The sequence below is a fragment of the Hypanus sabinus genome, chromosome 6, assembly GCF_030144855.1.
Source record: "Hypanus sabinus isolate sHypSab1 chromosome 6, sHypSab1.hap1, whole genome shotgun sequence".
In the NCBI taxonomy this organism is placed as follows: Eukaryota; Metazoa; Chordata; class Chondrichthyes; order Myliobatiformes; family Dasyatidae; genus Hypanus; species Hypanus sabinus.
Genome location: NC_082711.1, coordinates 10,473,093 through 10,489,927, shown reverse-complemented (window position 1 = coordinate 10,489,927; position 16,835 = coordinate 10,473,093). Strand labels below are relative to the sequence as shown.

Genomic DNA, 16,835 nt, shown 5'->3' with positions numbered 1-16,835 from the left:
CACGTGTGTTCTATTTCCAGAGTGCTTTTTCTGATCTGTGAACACGCTAAAACATTTTAAGACCCAAGTGTGTGTTTTTTTCTGAATATACCCTCAGTGGCTACTTTATGAAGTACACCTGTACACCTCATCGTTAATGTAAATAACTATTCAGCCAGTCATGTGGCAGCACCTCAATGCATAAAAGCATGTCACCATGGTCAAGAGGTTTAGTTGTTATTCAGACCAAACATCAGAATTTTGGGAAGTAATGTGATCAAAGTGACTTTGACCATGGAATTATTGTTGGTGCCAGACAGGGTGGTTTGAGTACCTCAGAAACTGCTGATCTGGGGTTTTCATGCACAACACTCTAGAGTTTACAGAGAATGGTGCGAGAAACAGAACATCCAGTGAGTGGCAGTTCTGCGGGTGGAAACACCTTGTTAATGAGAGGTCAGAGGAGAATGATCAGACTAGTTCAAGATGACAGGAACGCAACAGTATCTCAAATAACTATGCATTACAACAGTGGGTGCAGTAGAGCATCCCTGAACACACAATACTTCAAACCTTGAAGTGGATGGACCTCAGCAACAGAAGACCACACCAGGTTCCACTCCAGTACCTAATGAAGTGGCCTCTGAGTGTATGATGTTCCGATGAAGAGTCTTGGCCCAAAACGTCAACTGTTCACTCTTTTCCATAGATGTTGTCTGGCATTTTTTGTGCGTTGCTCAAAAACTGTAATATAGATTATTTCTTGAGCTACACGTAAAACAACACAGAATATTTCAGGACAGTACAGGCCCTTCAGTCAATGATAGTGTGCTGACCTTTCAAACTACTTTCAGATCAATGTAATGCTTCTCTCCTACATAACCCTCCATTTTCCTATTAACCATGTGCCTATCTAAGATCCTCTTAAATGCCCTTAATATATCTGACTCTACCATCACTCATCTACCCACATATCCTCCAATCTGGGTAAAAAGCTTAATTCTGATAAATCCTCTTATTTTCCCCTAATTACTTTAAAATTATACCCCCCTTGTATTAGCCTTTATCAACCTGGGGAAAAGTCTCTGTCTATCCGCTCATCCATGCCTCCTATATTCTTGCACACTCTATTTGGGCACCTCTCATCCTCCTTTGCTCCAAAGAGAAAAGCTCACTCAACCTATCTTCATAAGACATGGACAGACATAGACATAGAGTCACAAAATAACAAATTCCATGACATACTGTATGTAAGTGAAAATAAACCTGATTCTAATTTGTATTCTGATTCTGTAATGAATAAGCCTTACCTTTACAATTTGATTTTTGTAACAGTCCTTCTCTCTCTTTATTGAATATTGAAAGTCCTAGACAGAGTGGATGTGGAAAGGAGAGTGGATGTGGAAAGGAGAGTGGATGTGGGAGAAGCGAGGACCAAAGGGTACAGTCTCAGAATTGAATTACATCTCTTCAGAACAGAGATGAAGAGGAATTTCTTTAGCCAGAGGGTGGTGAATCTGTAGAATTCATTGCCACAGATGACTGTGGAGACCAATTCATTAGGTATAATTAAAGTAGAGGTTGATATGTTCTTGATTAGTAAGGGTATCAAAGGTTACAGGATGAAGGAAAGAGAATGGGATTGAAAGGGAAAATAAATCAGTCGTGTTGGAATGATGGAGCAGACTCGATGGGCTGAATGACCTAATTCTATTCCTATGTCTTATGGTTTTAAATTGTCACATCTATGGCACTTTTAACCAATTGTCCAGAATGTGAATATCACCTAAGTACCAATCAGGCTGATGGGTGGTTGATGTTACAATGTAATCAGCAAACTCCCTTCTCATCTCCTGAAAAACCCTATTTTGAAACAGATTGGGAACTGTAATCGTTTTGTCATCCTCCCACTCTTAACATAACTGGCCTTTGGCTTATTTTTTTTTAATGTGATGATATCATTTTGCAGTGGCCTAGAAGAACCACATTTACTGTCTTTACTCTTGGAGACTGAAGCCATTTTCCTGAAGTTTACATAAACAATTTTTAAAACTTACACCCAAAATTACACAGCTGATGACTCAAACAATCAAATCCTTTTTTTTTTACAGATGTGGTTAACCAAGGGAATTTCTCCCATTTACAAAATGGCCTGCAGTCGGAGTAACACTTTACAGTGTTCAATTCCCACCACAGTCTATAAGGGGATTGTAGGTTCTCCCTGTGATGCATGGATTTCCTTTGCTGAGTTGAAGGATAGGGCATGCTACAATGACACCAGAAGCATGGTGACACTTGCGGACTGCCCCTAGCACACCCTGAATGCCAACAACACATTTCACTGTATGTTTCAATGGACAGAGGAAAAATAAAGCTAATCTTTAAAATGATTCCATTGCTTCATCATACTGCAGCTTCAAGAAATCTGTGGTCCCCTTCCACCAACCTCAGCACAAAGCACCAGTCCTAAAAGATCTGAGTGTCAAGAATCAGTCTCCCTCAAAATGCACTTCAGCTTTTTGCTGGGCGCTGCATTGAAGCAAGTTTGGTGGTTCATCTTTTCATTTTCTACTTCTTGTAGCCTGGTCTCCACAATGTGATTATACAGGGGCATGACCAAGATTGGGAACTTATAACTGGAGAAATCTTGGACTTTTGAACAGGTACTTAGAGCAGAAAGATGTGGAGGAATACAGGGTGAATGAGATTAATATAGGTTGAAATCAAGGTCAAAATGGATGAGGGCTTTTTGTTTATTGGGTGTTTATCGGGATTTATGAGGGTGCGGTCTGAATTAGAGAGCATGTCTTATGATGATCCATTGAGTGAGCTAGGACTTTTCTTTTTGAACCAAAAGAGAATGAGAGGTGACTTGACAGAAGTGTACAAGATAATTAGGGATATACAGAAGATCAAGTGGACAGCCAGAGACTTTTTCCCAGGGCAGAAATGGCTAATACAAGAGGGCATTATTTTAAGGTTATTGGGGGAAAGTACAAGGGGGATATCAGAGGTAGGTTTTCTACACAGAAAGTGTTCGGTACGTAGAATGCACTGCCAGGGTTGGTGGTAGAGGCAGATACAATAGTGGCATTTAAGACACTCTTAGATAGGCACATGGATAAAAGAAAAACAGAGGGCAATGTGGAGGGAATGGTGAGATTGTTCTTGGAGTAGGTTAAAATGTCAGCCCAACATCATGGGCTAAGGGGCCTGTACTGGGCTATGCAATGTTCTATTATCTATGTTTTATGATCTATGTTCTAAGTTCTAGCTTCTTAGTTGTACATATTAAGTTCTACATTCTAAGTGCTACCATGATTTTATGGATTTTGAAAAATGCAGAGGAGATTCAAGAGGGAATCCAACATTGATCAGTTTTCCTATCAGTAAAATACAAACCTGCAGTCAAAATAAGTCAGTGAGACCTAAACTTCTTCCCTTCATCTTCCCAGAAGGTAGTGGATGCTCAGACTTTAGATTTAAGAGGGATCTGAGGGAAAATTTTTTACACAGATAAATGGACAGAAATTTGGGCCAAAAACAAGTAAATGGGACTAGCTTGGATAGACATCTTAGTCAGCATGGACCAGTTGGGCTGGTCACTGTACTCTATAAATCTATGAGTTTGCGAACACTCACAGCTCTGAGCAACAGATCTTTTGGCACTCAGGAGAAGTAGAAACACATTTATTATCACTGTTGTTCTGTAGCGGTGAATAACCTGCAGGGCCGATGAATTACAAAAATATAAATAGTTTTAGAAAAAGGAATAATGAGGTGTGTTCACTGGTTCATGAACCATTCAGAAATCCAATGGCGGAAGGGAATAAACTGTCCCTGAATTGGGACAACATTTATAGAAAGGAATAAACAGTCGATGCTTCAGGCCAAGACCCTTCATCAGTACTGGAAAAGAAGAGTGAAGATGCCAGAATCAGAAGGTGGGAGTAGGACAAGATAGAAGGTAATAGGTGAAGCCAGGTGGGCAGGGGAGAGGGGATGAAGTCAGAAGCTAGGAAGTGATTTGTGGAAAAGGTAAAGGGTTGGAGAAGAAGGAATCTGATAAGAGAGGAGAGTGGACCATGGGAGAAAGGGAAGGAGGAGGGGAACTAGGGGGAGGTGATTGGCAGGTAAGGAGAAGAGATAAGAAGCCAGAGCACAGAATCAAAGAAGAGGGAATAAAGTACTGTAAGTTGGAGAAATCAATGTCCATGGTGGAGTATGAGGAGTTGCTCCTCCAGCCTGAGAGGAGCCTCATTGTGGCACAAGAGGAGACCATGGACCAACAAGTCAGAATGGGAGTGGGGAGAGGAATTAAAATGGTTAGCCACCAGAAATCTCACTTTTTGTGGATGGAGCAGAGGTGCTTAACAAAGCTGTTCCCCAACCTACATCAGGTCTCACCAATGAAGAGGAGACTGCATCAGGAGATACAATACCTCTGCTCTATCTAAAAACGTGGGATTTCCCAGTGGCTAAGCATTTCAATTCCATGCTCCATTCTCCTCTTCTATCAGGTTCCTTCTTCACAAGCCCTCTACAGTTAACACCTTTCACCTCCCAGTTTCTTAAATCTTTCCCCTCCCCCACCTAACTGGCTTCACCTATCACCTTCTAGCTTGTCCTCCTTCCTCTCCTCCCCCCCCCACCTTCTTATTCTGGCATCTTTACTTTTCCTTTCCAGTCTTGATGAAGGGTCTCAGCCCAAAACAGCAACTGTTTATTCATTTCCACAGATGCTACCTGACCTGCTGAGTTCCTCCAGCATTTTGTATGTGTGTTCATATATCTGTCTAAATGCATCTAAATGCATTGTTATTGCATGTGCTTCTACCACCTCGCCTGGCAACACATTCAGGTCAACTACCACTCCTGTGTAAAAACTGCCTCATGGATATCTCCAATTCACATTATTCTCTTACTGTGGAAAGCTAGTTCCACTAAGAAAAGAAACCTGTGCAAACAAATCTACATTGATCCTCAGGGTTCTCTGACACATCTTTCAGCTTCTGATATACTGAGTTGTGTCTCAAAAGAACATCACAAGAAATGAACTGTGGCATAACATCAGTTCCCGAAGTTGTTCACTAGCACATGTGCCATCACCCTTGATTGAGTCCCAAGCATGAACTAATTAAATGCACAGGTAGCATTAGCTTTCACATTTAGTCATTTAAAAAAAATATTTATTTATAGAATCAACACTGTATCAGAGACTCACTGCCCAGTGAGCCTAATCCACCCTATAAAACCTATGTGACCAATTAACCTACTAATCTTCGGAACATAGGAGGAAACGAGGGCACCGAGAGGAACCACACATGGGGACAATGTACCTACTCCTTACAGGCAGTGGCAGATTTGAACTTGGGTTACTGGTACTATAATAGCTTTACATTAACTGCCATGCTTAGTGTCAAGATAGAGGAAGGCTGTGAGCCCAACTATTGGCGACCAATATTAACCCACAGCACATCCTAACCCAAAGATATTCTGGCAACGTTTATCTGGTCCTTTATCATACGCAGTCCAACAACTAACATCGACCCTTACCAAATCAGTTCTTTATCTTATGCATTCCAACAACCAAATAGAAACCAACCTTCTGTTCATTGAGTGGCAAGTTATCAGAAATTAGTTTGGTAAAAAGCTGTGGAAGGGCTTGGTTAGTTTGTGGAATGAGTACGTTACAGCAACTGCATACACGTACCATAAAGAGCATGCCGGAGCTCTTAATCTTACCTCTCCGCGTCCTCTTTCCCGATGATCTGCTGGGCTTGTTTCGTCCGTGCTTGTTCTTGAGTCCGATCAGCCTCCAGCTCCTGCTCCAGTGAGGAGCTGGTACTCCCTTCTCTGCTGATGTTGCTACTGCGGCCGGGGCTGTTGTCGGCAGAAGCTCGGCTTGGTGAGTCAGTGTTCTGCTTTAATGTCTGAAGTTTGGCTAGTGGAATGATGTCACAGTTCTGAGGCCTGTGCCAGACTGTCCTCTGAGTGGTGGCATTGTAATAATAAAACCTAGAGGTGTTGGGATCAAAGAGCTCCCACCACTGATTCTCGTTGGTACGCTTTATTCGGACTCCAGAAGGTGGATCCCAGACGCATTCTCCAGTGATGAGGTTCGCATACATGCGCTCTCGAGTTCGAGGCTCAATGATTTCCACCCATTCCAGCCTTAAAGATAAATGAAAGGTTTATTGCAGCATAGATACACACACACAATGAAGGATCCCTCCCACCTTGCTCATAGACTGTTTGCCCCACTCCCGTCGGGGAGGAGGCTGCACAGCATCCACGCCAAGACCACCAGACTCAAAATCAGTTTCTTTCCCCAAGCAGTAAGGCTGATCAACACCTCAACCCACTAACGCCACCACTACTTTATTATATTCAGTCAGTCAGACAGTCACTCTATGGACATATAATCAGTCTATGTATATAAGCTATTTTATACGGTGTATTTATATTTATTGTGTTTTTATTATTACTGTGTTCTTTATCTTTTGTGCTGCATTGTATCTGGAATAACAATTATTTCATTCTCCTTACACTTCTCATTAAGCAATCTTGAAACTTGAATATACATGCCAATGTTCTTTAAAGCAATTGTTTTTTGTGAATATGTCACATCAAGTGTGGCTGAAACCCCACTGTTAATGCTTATGCATGAAGACAATTTGAAATTCCAGATGGTGATGTAAATACCAGATCTTGTTGGATCACAAGCTCACATCAGGATCCTGATAGATCACAAGAAAGTGAGCACCAGAGCATGAGAGATCATAATAGACCAGAGTCATAGAAACCGCAGCTCAGAAACAGGTCCTGTGGCCCATCTAGTCTGTGCCAAGCTGTTATTCTGCCTCACCGAATCGACTCACACCTGGACCATAGCCCTCCCATCCATACACTTATCCAAACCTCCCGTCCAAAGTTCACAGTAAATTTATTACCAAGGTACATACATGTCACCATATACTACCCTGAGATTCATTTTCTGCAGACATTCACAACAGAACAAAGAAATACAATAGAATCAATTGAATACTATACACAAAGACTGATAAACAGCCAATGTGCAAAAGAAGACAAACTATGCAAATACTAAAATAGATAGATAAATAATATTGAAAACATGAGTTGCAGAGTCCTTGAAAGTGAGTCCATAGGTTGTGGAATCTGTTCAGTGTTGAGGTGAGTGAAGTTCTCAATGTACCTGTCCTGAGTAACAATATTAAAATAGATGAACCTTCATGGATACAATAACTTTTCAGCATAGGCAAGGCCTGTCATCTCCGTACTGATGTGTTTTCTTCACGAGCTATTTAAACTTAATCCTGTTCTGCTTGCTCCCTAAAGCCGTCAGTATTCCCTTAAGTAATGCTTTAGTTCTATTCATCTATGGAATCAGCTAAATCAAGAAGGACATAAGGAACACGAGTGGGTCAGAGATCTGCTCTCTGAATCCGCTCTGCCAGCCAATAGATCATACTGATCTGATCCCTGCCTCAGCTCCCCTCTCTCTAACCTTCAACTCTCCTATTAACCAAAGAGTGTGTGATCTCAGCCTTGAATATATTTAACGATTCAGTTTCAAATGGCTTTTTTAGCAGAGAAATTCACACAATCACGACCTTGCAGAAACGTGGCTCCAGGACAACACCCCATGCACCATCAGTCTACAGACCATGACACTTGGGGACTTGGGCTATATTATTTTGTTTGTGTGACAGTATGCTTTATTGCTAACATAACTGTATGTGCTATATGTGCTTTGTGCTATGTGTGATTGTACTATGTGTGACTGTTGGTGCTGTGTTTTACACTTGGCCTGTGGAACACAATTTAGATTGGCTGCATTTGTGTGTATGGTTGAATGACAGTTAAACTTGAACTTGAGATGCAATTCTCCTGCATCACAGATTTAAATGGCTCACCCTATATCCTGAACTCTGCACACCAATCTGTTTTCCCTCTGCCCTCTGCAACCTGCCACTCCCCACCCACCCCCAACATCCAGCAGTTATACATTCCTCTGGAAGGAGATACATTTACTCAGAATCTTCTAATGCTGCATTGTCTTCTAAGGTGGCATGGTAACATAGCAGTTAGTGTAACACTGTTAAAGCACAAGTGAGCAGGGTTGAACTCTCACGGCTGTCTGCAATGAATTTGTATGTTCTCTCCATGACTGAGTGGAATTCCTCTAGATATTCCGATTTCCTCCTGCATTCTGAAGATGTACGGGTTAGGGTTGTGAGTTGTGAGCATACTATGTTGGTGCAGGAAGCATGGAGAATTGTGGGCTGCCCCCAGAACAATCAATGCTGATTTGATTTGACACAAACAACACATCTCACTGTATGTTTCATGCACATATGACCAATAAAGCTCATTGCTAATTAATTACACATGGTAACTAAAGCAAAGACTTTTGAGCATATAGTACTTTTGAAGGTAGTCAGAGTTGGAAGTCTCTGTAAAGACTACCAATATTCAAACCCAATGGATATAAGGGCTACTAAACAAGAGCACAACCCTCTTTCACAGTGTTAAATGATTTAGTAGAAGCCCTTACAAAACATTTTTGTCTTATATCATTGCAAAGCAAAACTCGTGTAAGGTAGTTTTGACAAGAGGAATCAGTGACAGAGCTGAGGATGAGCCAACAGGTTTACAAGAAGATGATGGGTGTAATATGAATGTAAGGAAGGACAAGTTAATAATTGGGTACAAATGCAGAGAGAGCAAAGAGTTAAATTGTACCACAGAGGCAAAAATTCAAAAGGATGAAGTATGCAGGACTGAAGGTGCTGTATTTAAATGGACATGATATGCCAAAAAAGATGGATGAACTCATGGCGCAATTAGAGATTAGTTGGTATGACATTGTGGGCATCACTGAGTCATGGCCAAAAGAAGGTCATAATTGGGAGCTAAACATCAAAGGACGTACTTTGTATCAAAAGGACAGGCAGGAAGGCATGGGCAGTGTGTGGCTCTGTTGGTAAGAGATAGAATTACATCTTTAGAAAGAGCTGACATAGAGTCAGAAGATGTTGAATCTTTGTGGGTGGAGTTATGAAACTGCAAGGGGAAAAAAACCATTATGGGAATCATATATACGCTTCCAAATTGTAGCCAAGATGGGGTTGAGATTGCAAAGGGAGCTGGAAAGGGCATGTAATAAGGGCAATGTCACATTTGTAATGGGGGACTTCAATACACAAGGGGATTGGGAAAATCAGGTTGGTGTCAGGTCACAAGAGAGGAAATTTGTTAAATGCCTACAAGATGACTTTTAAGAGCTGCTTGTGCTTGAGCCAACTCAGGGAAAGTCTATCTTATATTGGGTGTTGTGTGATAATCCAGATTTTATTATGAACTTAAGCTAAAGAGACCCTTTGGAGACAGTGATTATAACATAATTGAATTCATATTGCAATTTGAGAGGGAGAAGCACAAGTCAGGTGTATCACTGTAGCAATGAAAAGAAGGGAATTTCAGTGGCATGAGAGAGAGCTTGCCAGGTGGATTGAAGGGGATACTGATGGGGATGACAGCAGAACAGAGGTGCCTGAAGTTTCACAATATTTCACAAAGCAGAGGATAGTTATGTCCCATAGAAAAAGTTGTTCTCAAATGGGCGGGGTAGGCAATTAAAGTTGACAAGGGAAGTTAAGGATTGCATGAAAGCCAAGGAAAGGTAGCAAAAGTGAGTGCGAAGTTGGACGACTGGGAAGCTTTTAAAATCCAACAAAAAGGCATCTAAAGAAGCCATAAGAAGGGAAAAGTTGAAATACAAAGAAAAACTAGCCAATAATATAAAGCAGGATACCAAGAGGTTTTTTTTTCAGTTAAATAAAGAGTAAAAGGGGGGTGACAGTTGATATTGGACCACTAGGAAATGAAGCTGGTGAGGTAGTAAAGAGGGACAAAGAAATGGCAGATGAACTTAATAAGTACTTTGCATTTGCCTTTATTGTGGAAGACACTAGTAAATGCATTGGTTATGATCTTTCAAGAATCACTTAATTGTGACATGGTCCTGGAGGAATGGAAGATTGCAAATGTCACTCCACACTTTAAGAAGGAAGGAAGGCAAAAGAAAGGAAATTATAGGCCAAACACGAGGAAATCTGCAGATGCTGGAAATTCAAACAACACACACAAAATGCTGGTGGAACACAGCAGGCCAGGCAGCATCTATAAGGAGAAGCACTGTCGATGTTTCAGGTCGAGACCCTTTGTCAGGACTAACTGAAAGGAAAGATACTAACAGATTTGGAAGTAGGAAGGGGAGGGGGAAATGCGAAATGATAGGAGAAGACCAGAGGGGGTGGGATGAAGCTAAGAGCTGGAAAGGTGATTGGCAAAAGTGATACAGAGATGGAGAAGGGAAAGGATCATGGGATGGGAGGCCTAGGGAAAAAGGGGGAGGGGAGCACCAGAGGGAGATGGAGAACAGCAGAATGATGGGCAGAGAGAGAGAAAAAAACAAACAACTAAATATGCCAGGGAAGGGGTAAGAAGGGGAAGAGGGGCATTAACGGAAGTTAGAGAAGTCAATAGTCATGCCATCAGATTGGAGGCTACTTTGGCCCTTGTTTGCTCCTTAAATATTGCTAATGACTTGGGCTCCACAGCCACCAGTGCCAATGAATTCCACAGATTCACCACCCTATGGCTAAAGAAATGCCATCTCATCTAAAGGGACATCCTTTTATTCTGAGGCAGTGCTGTCTGGTCCTTGACTTCCCAGCAAATAGAAAATTTCACTCCACGTCCACTCTATCTAGGCCTTTCAATAAACGCTATTTCCAAATACAGAGTGCAAGTTCCTGGACTATGTCTAACTGGACCACATTAGAATACACATATGAGACACAATTTCTAATGTAATGCCTCACTAGCTGGGAGTGCACTGGTGCATTCACAATGTTTCTCCAACCAACAAGTTTAACAGATGTAAAGTCCGGGGAGTATTCTTGCACTCCACCAACAGATGAAGCTACGTACCTGGGCCAGGCATTGAGTCAGTGAGTCAGTGCACAGAAGTGTAGGACGTTGGAGCAAATATAAAAATAATAGTGAGATTAATGAAAAATAAAAAAGAGCCTGATGGTTGAAAGGTAATAACTGTTTCTGAACCGGAGATGAGGGGCTTGAGGCTCCTGTACATTCTTCATGAAGGCAGCAGCAAGAAGAGAGCCTGGCATGGATGGTGGTTGTCCTTGATGATGGATGCTGCTTTCTTATGGCAGTGCTCCGTGTACATGTGCTCAGTGGGGACGGACTGGGCTGTATCCACACTTTTTGTACGCTTTCTTTCTCCTTTCCCCTTGACTCTCCTATCCCATCCAGTGTGTACTGAAGCCATGGTCACTTCTAAAAATTACTTATCCCTGAATAGTTTCTATTTGTAGAACATCATAACCTCCCTACAGCACAGCTCAAGAAAATGCCAAACAAGATCTGACAATGTTCTACTTGAGAAGATATCAGAACAGGTGGACAAAGATGGAAGCATTAGGAAGTCTGACAGGAAGAAAGGCCTAGGAAGTACATTCATGGCTTTAGTGAATAAAGCTGCTTACATGCCAGAGTTTGAAGTTAAAGAGGCAACAGGACAGCTTTGAGGCAAGAAGTTCTTGGAACTTTGTATTTATGTTTTGTAATTATGTTGTATGCAGAATCAATAATCTTCCAGAAAGATAGAATACAGACCAACCTACAGTGGTGCATGCTTATCCAAACATCACTTATGTGAACCAGGTGACTCTCAACACAGGTGCCCCTCAGGGCTGTGTCCTAAGCCCCTCCTTTACTCTTTGTATACCTATGACTGTATCATCACTCACAGCTCCAATCTGCTAATTAAATTTGTTGATGATACTACACTGATTGGCCTAATCTCAAATAATAATGAGGCAGCCTACAGAGAAGAAGTCATCACCCTGACACAGTGACATCAAGAAAACAACCTTCCCCTCAATGTAGCAAAAACAAAGCAGCTGATTGTGGACTATAGGAGGAATGGAGACAGGCTAACCCCTATTGACAGAAATAGATCTGGGGTTAAGAGAGTGAACAGCTTTAAATTGCTCAGCACAAATATCACCAAGGATCTCACATGGTCTGTACATACCAGCTGTGTGGTGAAAAAGCCACAATAGCGCCTCTTTCACCTCAGAAGGTTGAAAAGGTTTGGTATGGGCCCCCAAATCCTAAGAACTTACTACAGGGGCACAACTAAGAGCATCTTGACTGGCTGCATCATTGCCTGCTAATGGAACTGTACTTCCCTCAATCGCAGGACCCTGCAGAGAGTGGTGCAGACAGCCCAGCACATCTGTAGTTGTGAACTTCCCACTAATAACGACAATTACAAAGACAGGTGTGTAAAAAGGGCCCGAATCATCATTGGAGACCCAAGTCATCCCAACCACAAGCTGTTCCAGCTGCTACCGTCTGGGACACAGTACCGCAGCATAAAAGCCAGGATCAACAGACGCCGGGACAGCTTCTTCCACCAGGCCATCAGACTAATTAATTCATTCTGACACAACTGAATTTCTGTGTTATATTGTTGTACATACTATTTATTATCAATTGCACATTGCACATTTAGATGGAGACGTAACTTAAAGATTTTAACTTCTCATGTACATGAAGGATGTAAGTAACAAAGTCATTTCAATTCAATTCAATTCCACTGGACCCCCCCCAGAAATATCAATATGAATTACTACTTCCTTACATTATATAGCAGAGTGCTGAATCAGTACTACTCCTAAACTAAAAGTCAAATGCCATCAGTATTTCAAATAGTTCACTGATCTACACAAGGGCAAATGTAAAATCTAAAGGGGTATCATCATGCTGCTTCATGCCAGACTTTTTAAGACTACAGGAATATACTAAAAATATACTAGGACTTTATTCCCTAGAATGAATGAGATTGAGGGGACATTTGATGGAGGTATATAAAATTATGAATGGTACACATAGGGTAAATGCAAGCAGGGTTTTTCCCAAGTTGAAAGTAAATTGTATTATCAGAGTGTATATATATATATATATATATATATGTCACCACCTACAACCCTGAGATCCTTTTTCCTGTGACTTTACCTTGCAGAATTCAACATAAAGTAGAAAATAATGTAGATTATTTTAAGTGTTGAGTTTCCAGACAGAGAAAACTTTACCATAATCCTAGGATTTAAATATACCATATGTAGTAAGGGAAAGAACAGTGAGGGCTAATAACTAGTAAACAGGGATGTGGATTGCACTACTGTGGTAAGAGGGAACCTTAAACAAAGCTTATTAGTAGAAACATGGAACGCAGCAGAGGCAACACTCACATTTCAGTAACTTCAGTAATTATGTTATAGTGTGCATCCATTGTTGTGATAGAAAATTGGATTTGTTGTTTGACCTGTAGACAATCATTTTATTCTGCAATCAGGACCTAGTGTGTTACCGCTATTCTGTTATCAAAATTTTGTTTTATTGGTAATCTCATCACTGAGAATGTAAAAGTTGTACCAAATTCATGCTCAGGTAAATCAGCTTTGACTGAATGCACAACCTCCCTACAGACCAGAAGGAATTGAACTCAGGTTGCTGGCACTGTAATAGCACTAACACAACACTACCAAGCCGCCCCATTATTACTGGCTCTTTGTAACTGTCATACTTTTTTGGACCGTAGCTTCTTAGTTTTTCAGAAGCAGATATCATGCCACTTGAATCTGGCTTCTTTGCACTGGAACGTTGTTATCTCTAGTCTGAGTATGTGATAAACATGGCTTCATTTTCCTTGTTTTTCCTTTGTTTTTGTAACTCTTAATAAAATTATCATAACCACCAAGTTTAATGCCTCATTCTTGACTTCTGAATAACCTGTGGATGAATATTGATCCAACAATATGAGAGAGACGACGTTGTGGGGTGGAGGGAAATATTGTGGGGGGAATGGGATTCCTCCTCTGGGAACCAACATGAAGACAATGAGCTGAATAGGGTTATTATGTGATGCACCATCAATAACTCTCTCTGAGATGTGAAGGCGAGATATCAGCTTTTATTGACTGGAAGAAAGAACAAGCAGTGGTTGACCACCATACTACATACTGGAGACTGAGAGGCCGGGCTCAGGCCTCAATCGCCTTTATACCGGGGTCTATGGAAGGAGCCACAGGAGCAGTCAGCGGGGGCCGTGTCCAGACAGGTATATGTAGTTCACCACATTATGTTATTATAAGCATAAGAAAAATTACAATCTTAACTTTAAAATGTACCAAAAGGACATGGTATCAGAAGGTAAGATTAGAAATGGCATAACCTTATTAAAAAGTTGAGAAACGTTAAACAAACCGAGTCTCAGACTGGATTAAAGTCATCGGTCGTGACTGATTGCATCCATGCATTTTAAAATATCTAGGGAAGAGACGGCAGAGGTACAATTAGATATATTTAATAATTCATTGGGAATTGGGCAACATCAAAGAATTAGCTGATAGACAACTATATTACTGTGTATTTGCAACAGGAATTAAGAGTGTGTCCAGGAAATACATACAGCCTTAGTAACTGTACCATTATACCCAGCAAGGTAGATCACCTCATTGAGGATGTACAATAGAAAACATACTGAGCTGGGATCAAAAGGTGGAAAATTAATCTTAAACCAGTATCAAATATTACCTAGACTACATGAAGTAATAACAGACAATATTGATTGCTATATTATTTACAAGGATGTTGCCTGAATTGGGGAGCATGCCTTATGAGAATAGGTTGAGTGAACTCGGCCTTTTCTCCTTGGAGCGAAGGAGGATGAGAGGTGACCTGATAGAGGTGTACAAGACAATGAGAGGCATTGATCGTGTGGATAGTCAGAGGCTTTTTCCCAGGGCTGAAATGGCTAGCACAAGAGGACATAGTTTTAAGGTGCTTGGAAGTAGGTACAGAGGAAATGTCGGCTAATTTTTTTATGCAGAGAGTGGTGAGTGTGTGGGATGGGCTGCAGGTGGTAGTGGTAGAGGCAGAAACAATAGGGTCTTTTAAGAAACTCCTGGATGGATACATGGAGCTTAGAAAAATAGAGGGCTATGTGTAAGCCTAGGTATTTCTAAGATAAGGACATGCTCGGCACAGCTTTGTGGGCCAAAGGACCTGTATTGTGCTGTAGGTTTTCTACGTTTCTAACTCATAGATCAATCTCATGTGGTCCTTTCTCCTATGGTCTACTCTCCATTCCTGTCAGTTTTCATCAGCTCTTTACCTATCCCCTCCCAGCTTCTCACCCACCCATCTTCCCCCTGCTCTCACTTTCAACAGTGGGAAAGGATTGGACTGGAGGGCACAGCCTCAGAATACAGAAGCTAGGTCACTGGATATATTTAAAGCAGAAGTTCATAGGTTCTTCATTAGTAAGGGCATCAGTGATTATGGGAAGAAGGCAGGAGAATGCGGTTGAGAGGGATAATAAATCAGCCACGATGGAATGGCAGAACAGACCCAATGGGCCAAATGGCCTAATTCTGCTCCATATCTTATGGTTTTATGGAAGCAACAGCACTGACCCCTGCTGCATCCCACTATTAGTTGTTTAACCGTACTGGAACATGCTGCCCGGGGGAGTAGTAGGAGAAGATACAAAAGCAAAATTTAAAAGGCCTTGAGTAGACAGAGAATGGAGGGATATGGGTAATATACAGCCAGATATGGCATGCAAGGTAGTCAGCACAGGCATGACGGCTGAAGAGCTTGTTCATTTCATAATGTTCTATGTTCTCTGCCTCTCCACTGTGCTTTAGTTCGCCCATTCTTGGCCTATGTATTTAGGCTTATTGCCATGAACTCCTACTTTGTTCAAAAACCTTTTATGTGGTACATTCTTTTGAAAATCTAAATTCTAAATATTAGACAAATTCTATGCAACTTTATTCATACATCTAAAAACTTCTATTGGGTGACCTTTATTATCATTTTGAGAATATAATCATGCAAGCAGTATTTTTTATACAGGACAGTGGAGGCGAGGTTAGATAGACACTGCAGTATAATCCCTTTCTTTGCTTCACTGTCAGCTGAGAGGAAAGAACGAATAACAGTGAACTCAGAAGGGTAGAATTTATCAGGGACAAAGGTGGTTTGGGCAGCCATCTGAAATTAAAGAGACAAAGGCATCTGTATTTAAGTGATATGCTAGGTTCTGGGGTGTTCTGTTTAGAATCTTACACTTGTAATGACTCCACTTACAAGGCATTGTAAAGTGAACAAAGTACATCATTTGAACATTGTATATTTGAAACACTCTCAGCTTTTCCAAACAGCACAACCAGAACAGCTGGCTGGCGCACAATGCTCACTATTGAAAGAGAATCAAAAAGTAAACCACACATCAAAAAAAAGTAATCGGGAAAATGTCACCCACATCAAACAAAAACCTGATTTTTATGCAGTGTCATGTCAGAGAACACCGTTCTGTCCATTCTACCTGTGTCAGCTCTTAAAGAGTCATTCAAACAGCTCTACCCTTTTCCAAACTCCCTGCGAGTATTTCCTTTTCAAGAATTTATCTACTTCCACTGTTAAATTTCCACCATCTATCTCTCCCCCTCACCTGAATCCACCTACCAGCCTCAAGTTTGTGCTCTTCCCCCTTCCCCACCTTTTTCTTTCTACCTTCTTGATTTCTTTCTTTCTGATGAAGGATCCTGGCCCAAAGTGGCAACTGTTCATTACAGTGTAAAATTGTTATTTTTCTCATAGTTTAACTTTTCTCTGCTTGCTTATATTATAACATAATTGATTATATGTGTATAATTGTTCAGTGAATT

At 41.1% G+C, this 16,835-nt stretch overlaps 1 protein-coding gene across 1 annotated transcript in view; it reads right to left on the bottom strand.

Moving 5' to 3' along the window:
• arhgap39 (Rho GTPase activating protein 39) overlaps nt 1–16,835 on the bottom strand; it is a 561,273-nt gene that overhangs the window by 349,151 nt on the left and 195,287 nt on the right. Inside the window, exon 4 of the mRNA XM_059971678.1 lies at nt 5,725–6,153. Within this exon, the coding sequence (XP_059827661.1) occupies nt 5,725–6,153 (429 nt within the window). The remainder of the gene's footprint in view (nt 1–5,724; nt 6,154–16,835) is intronic.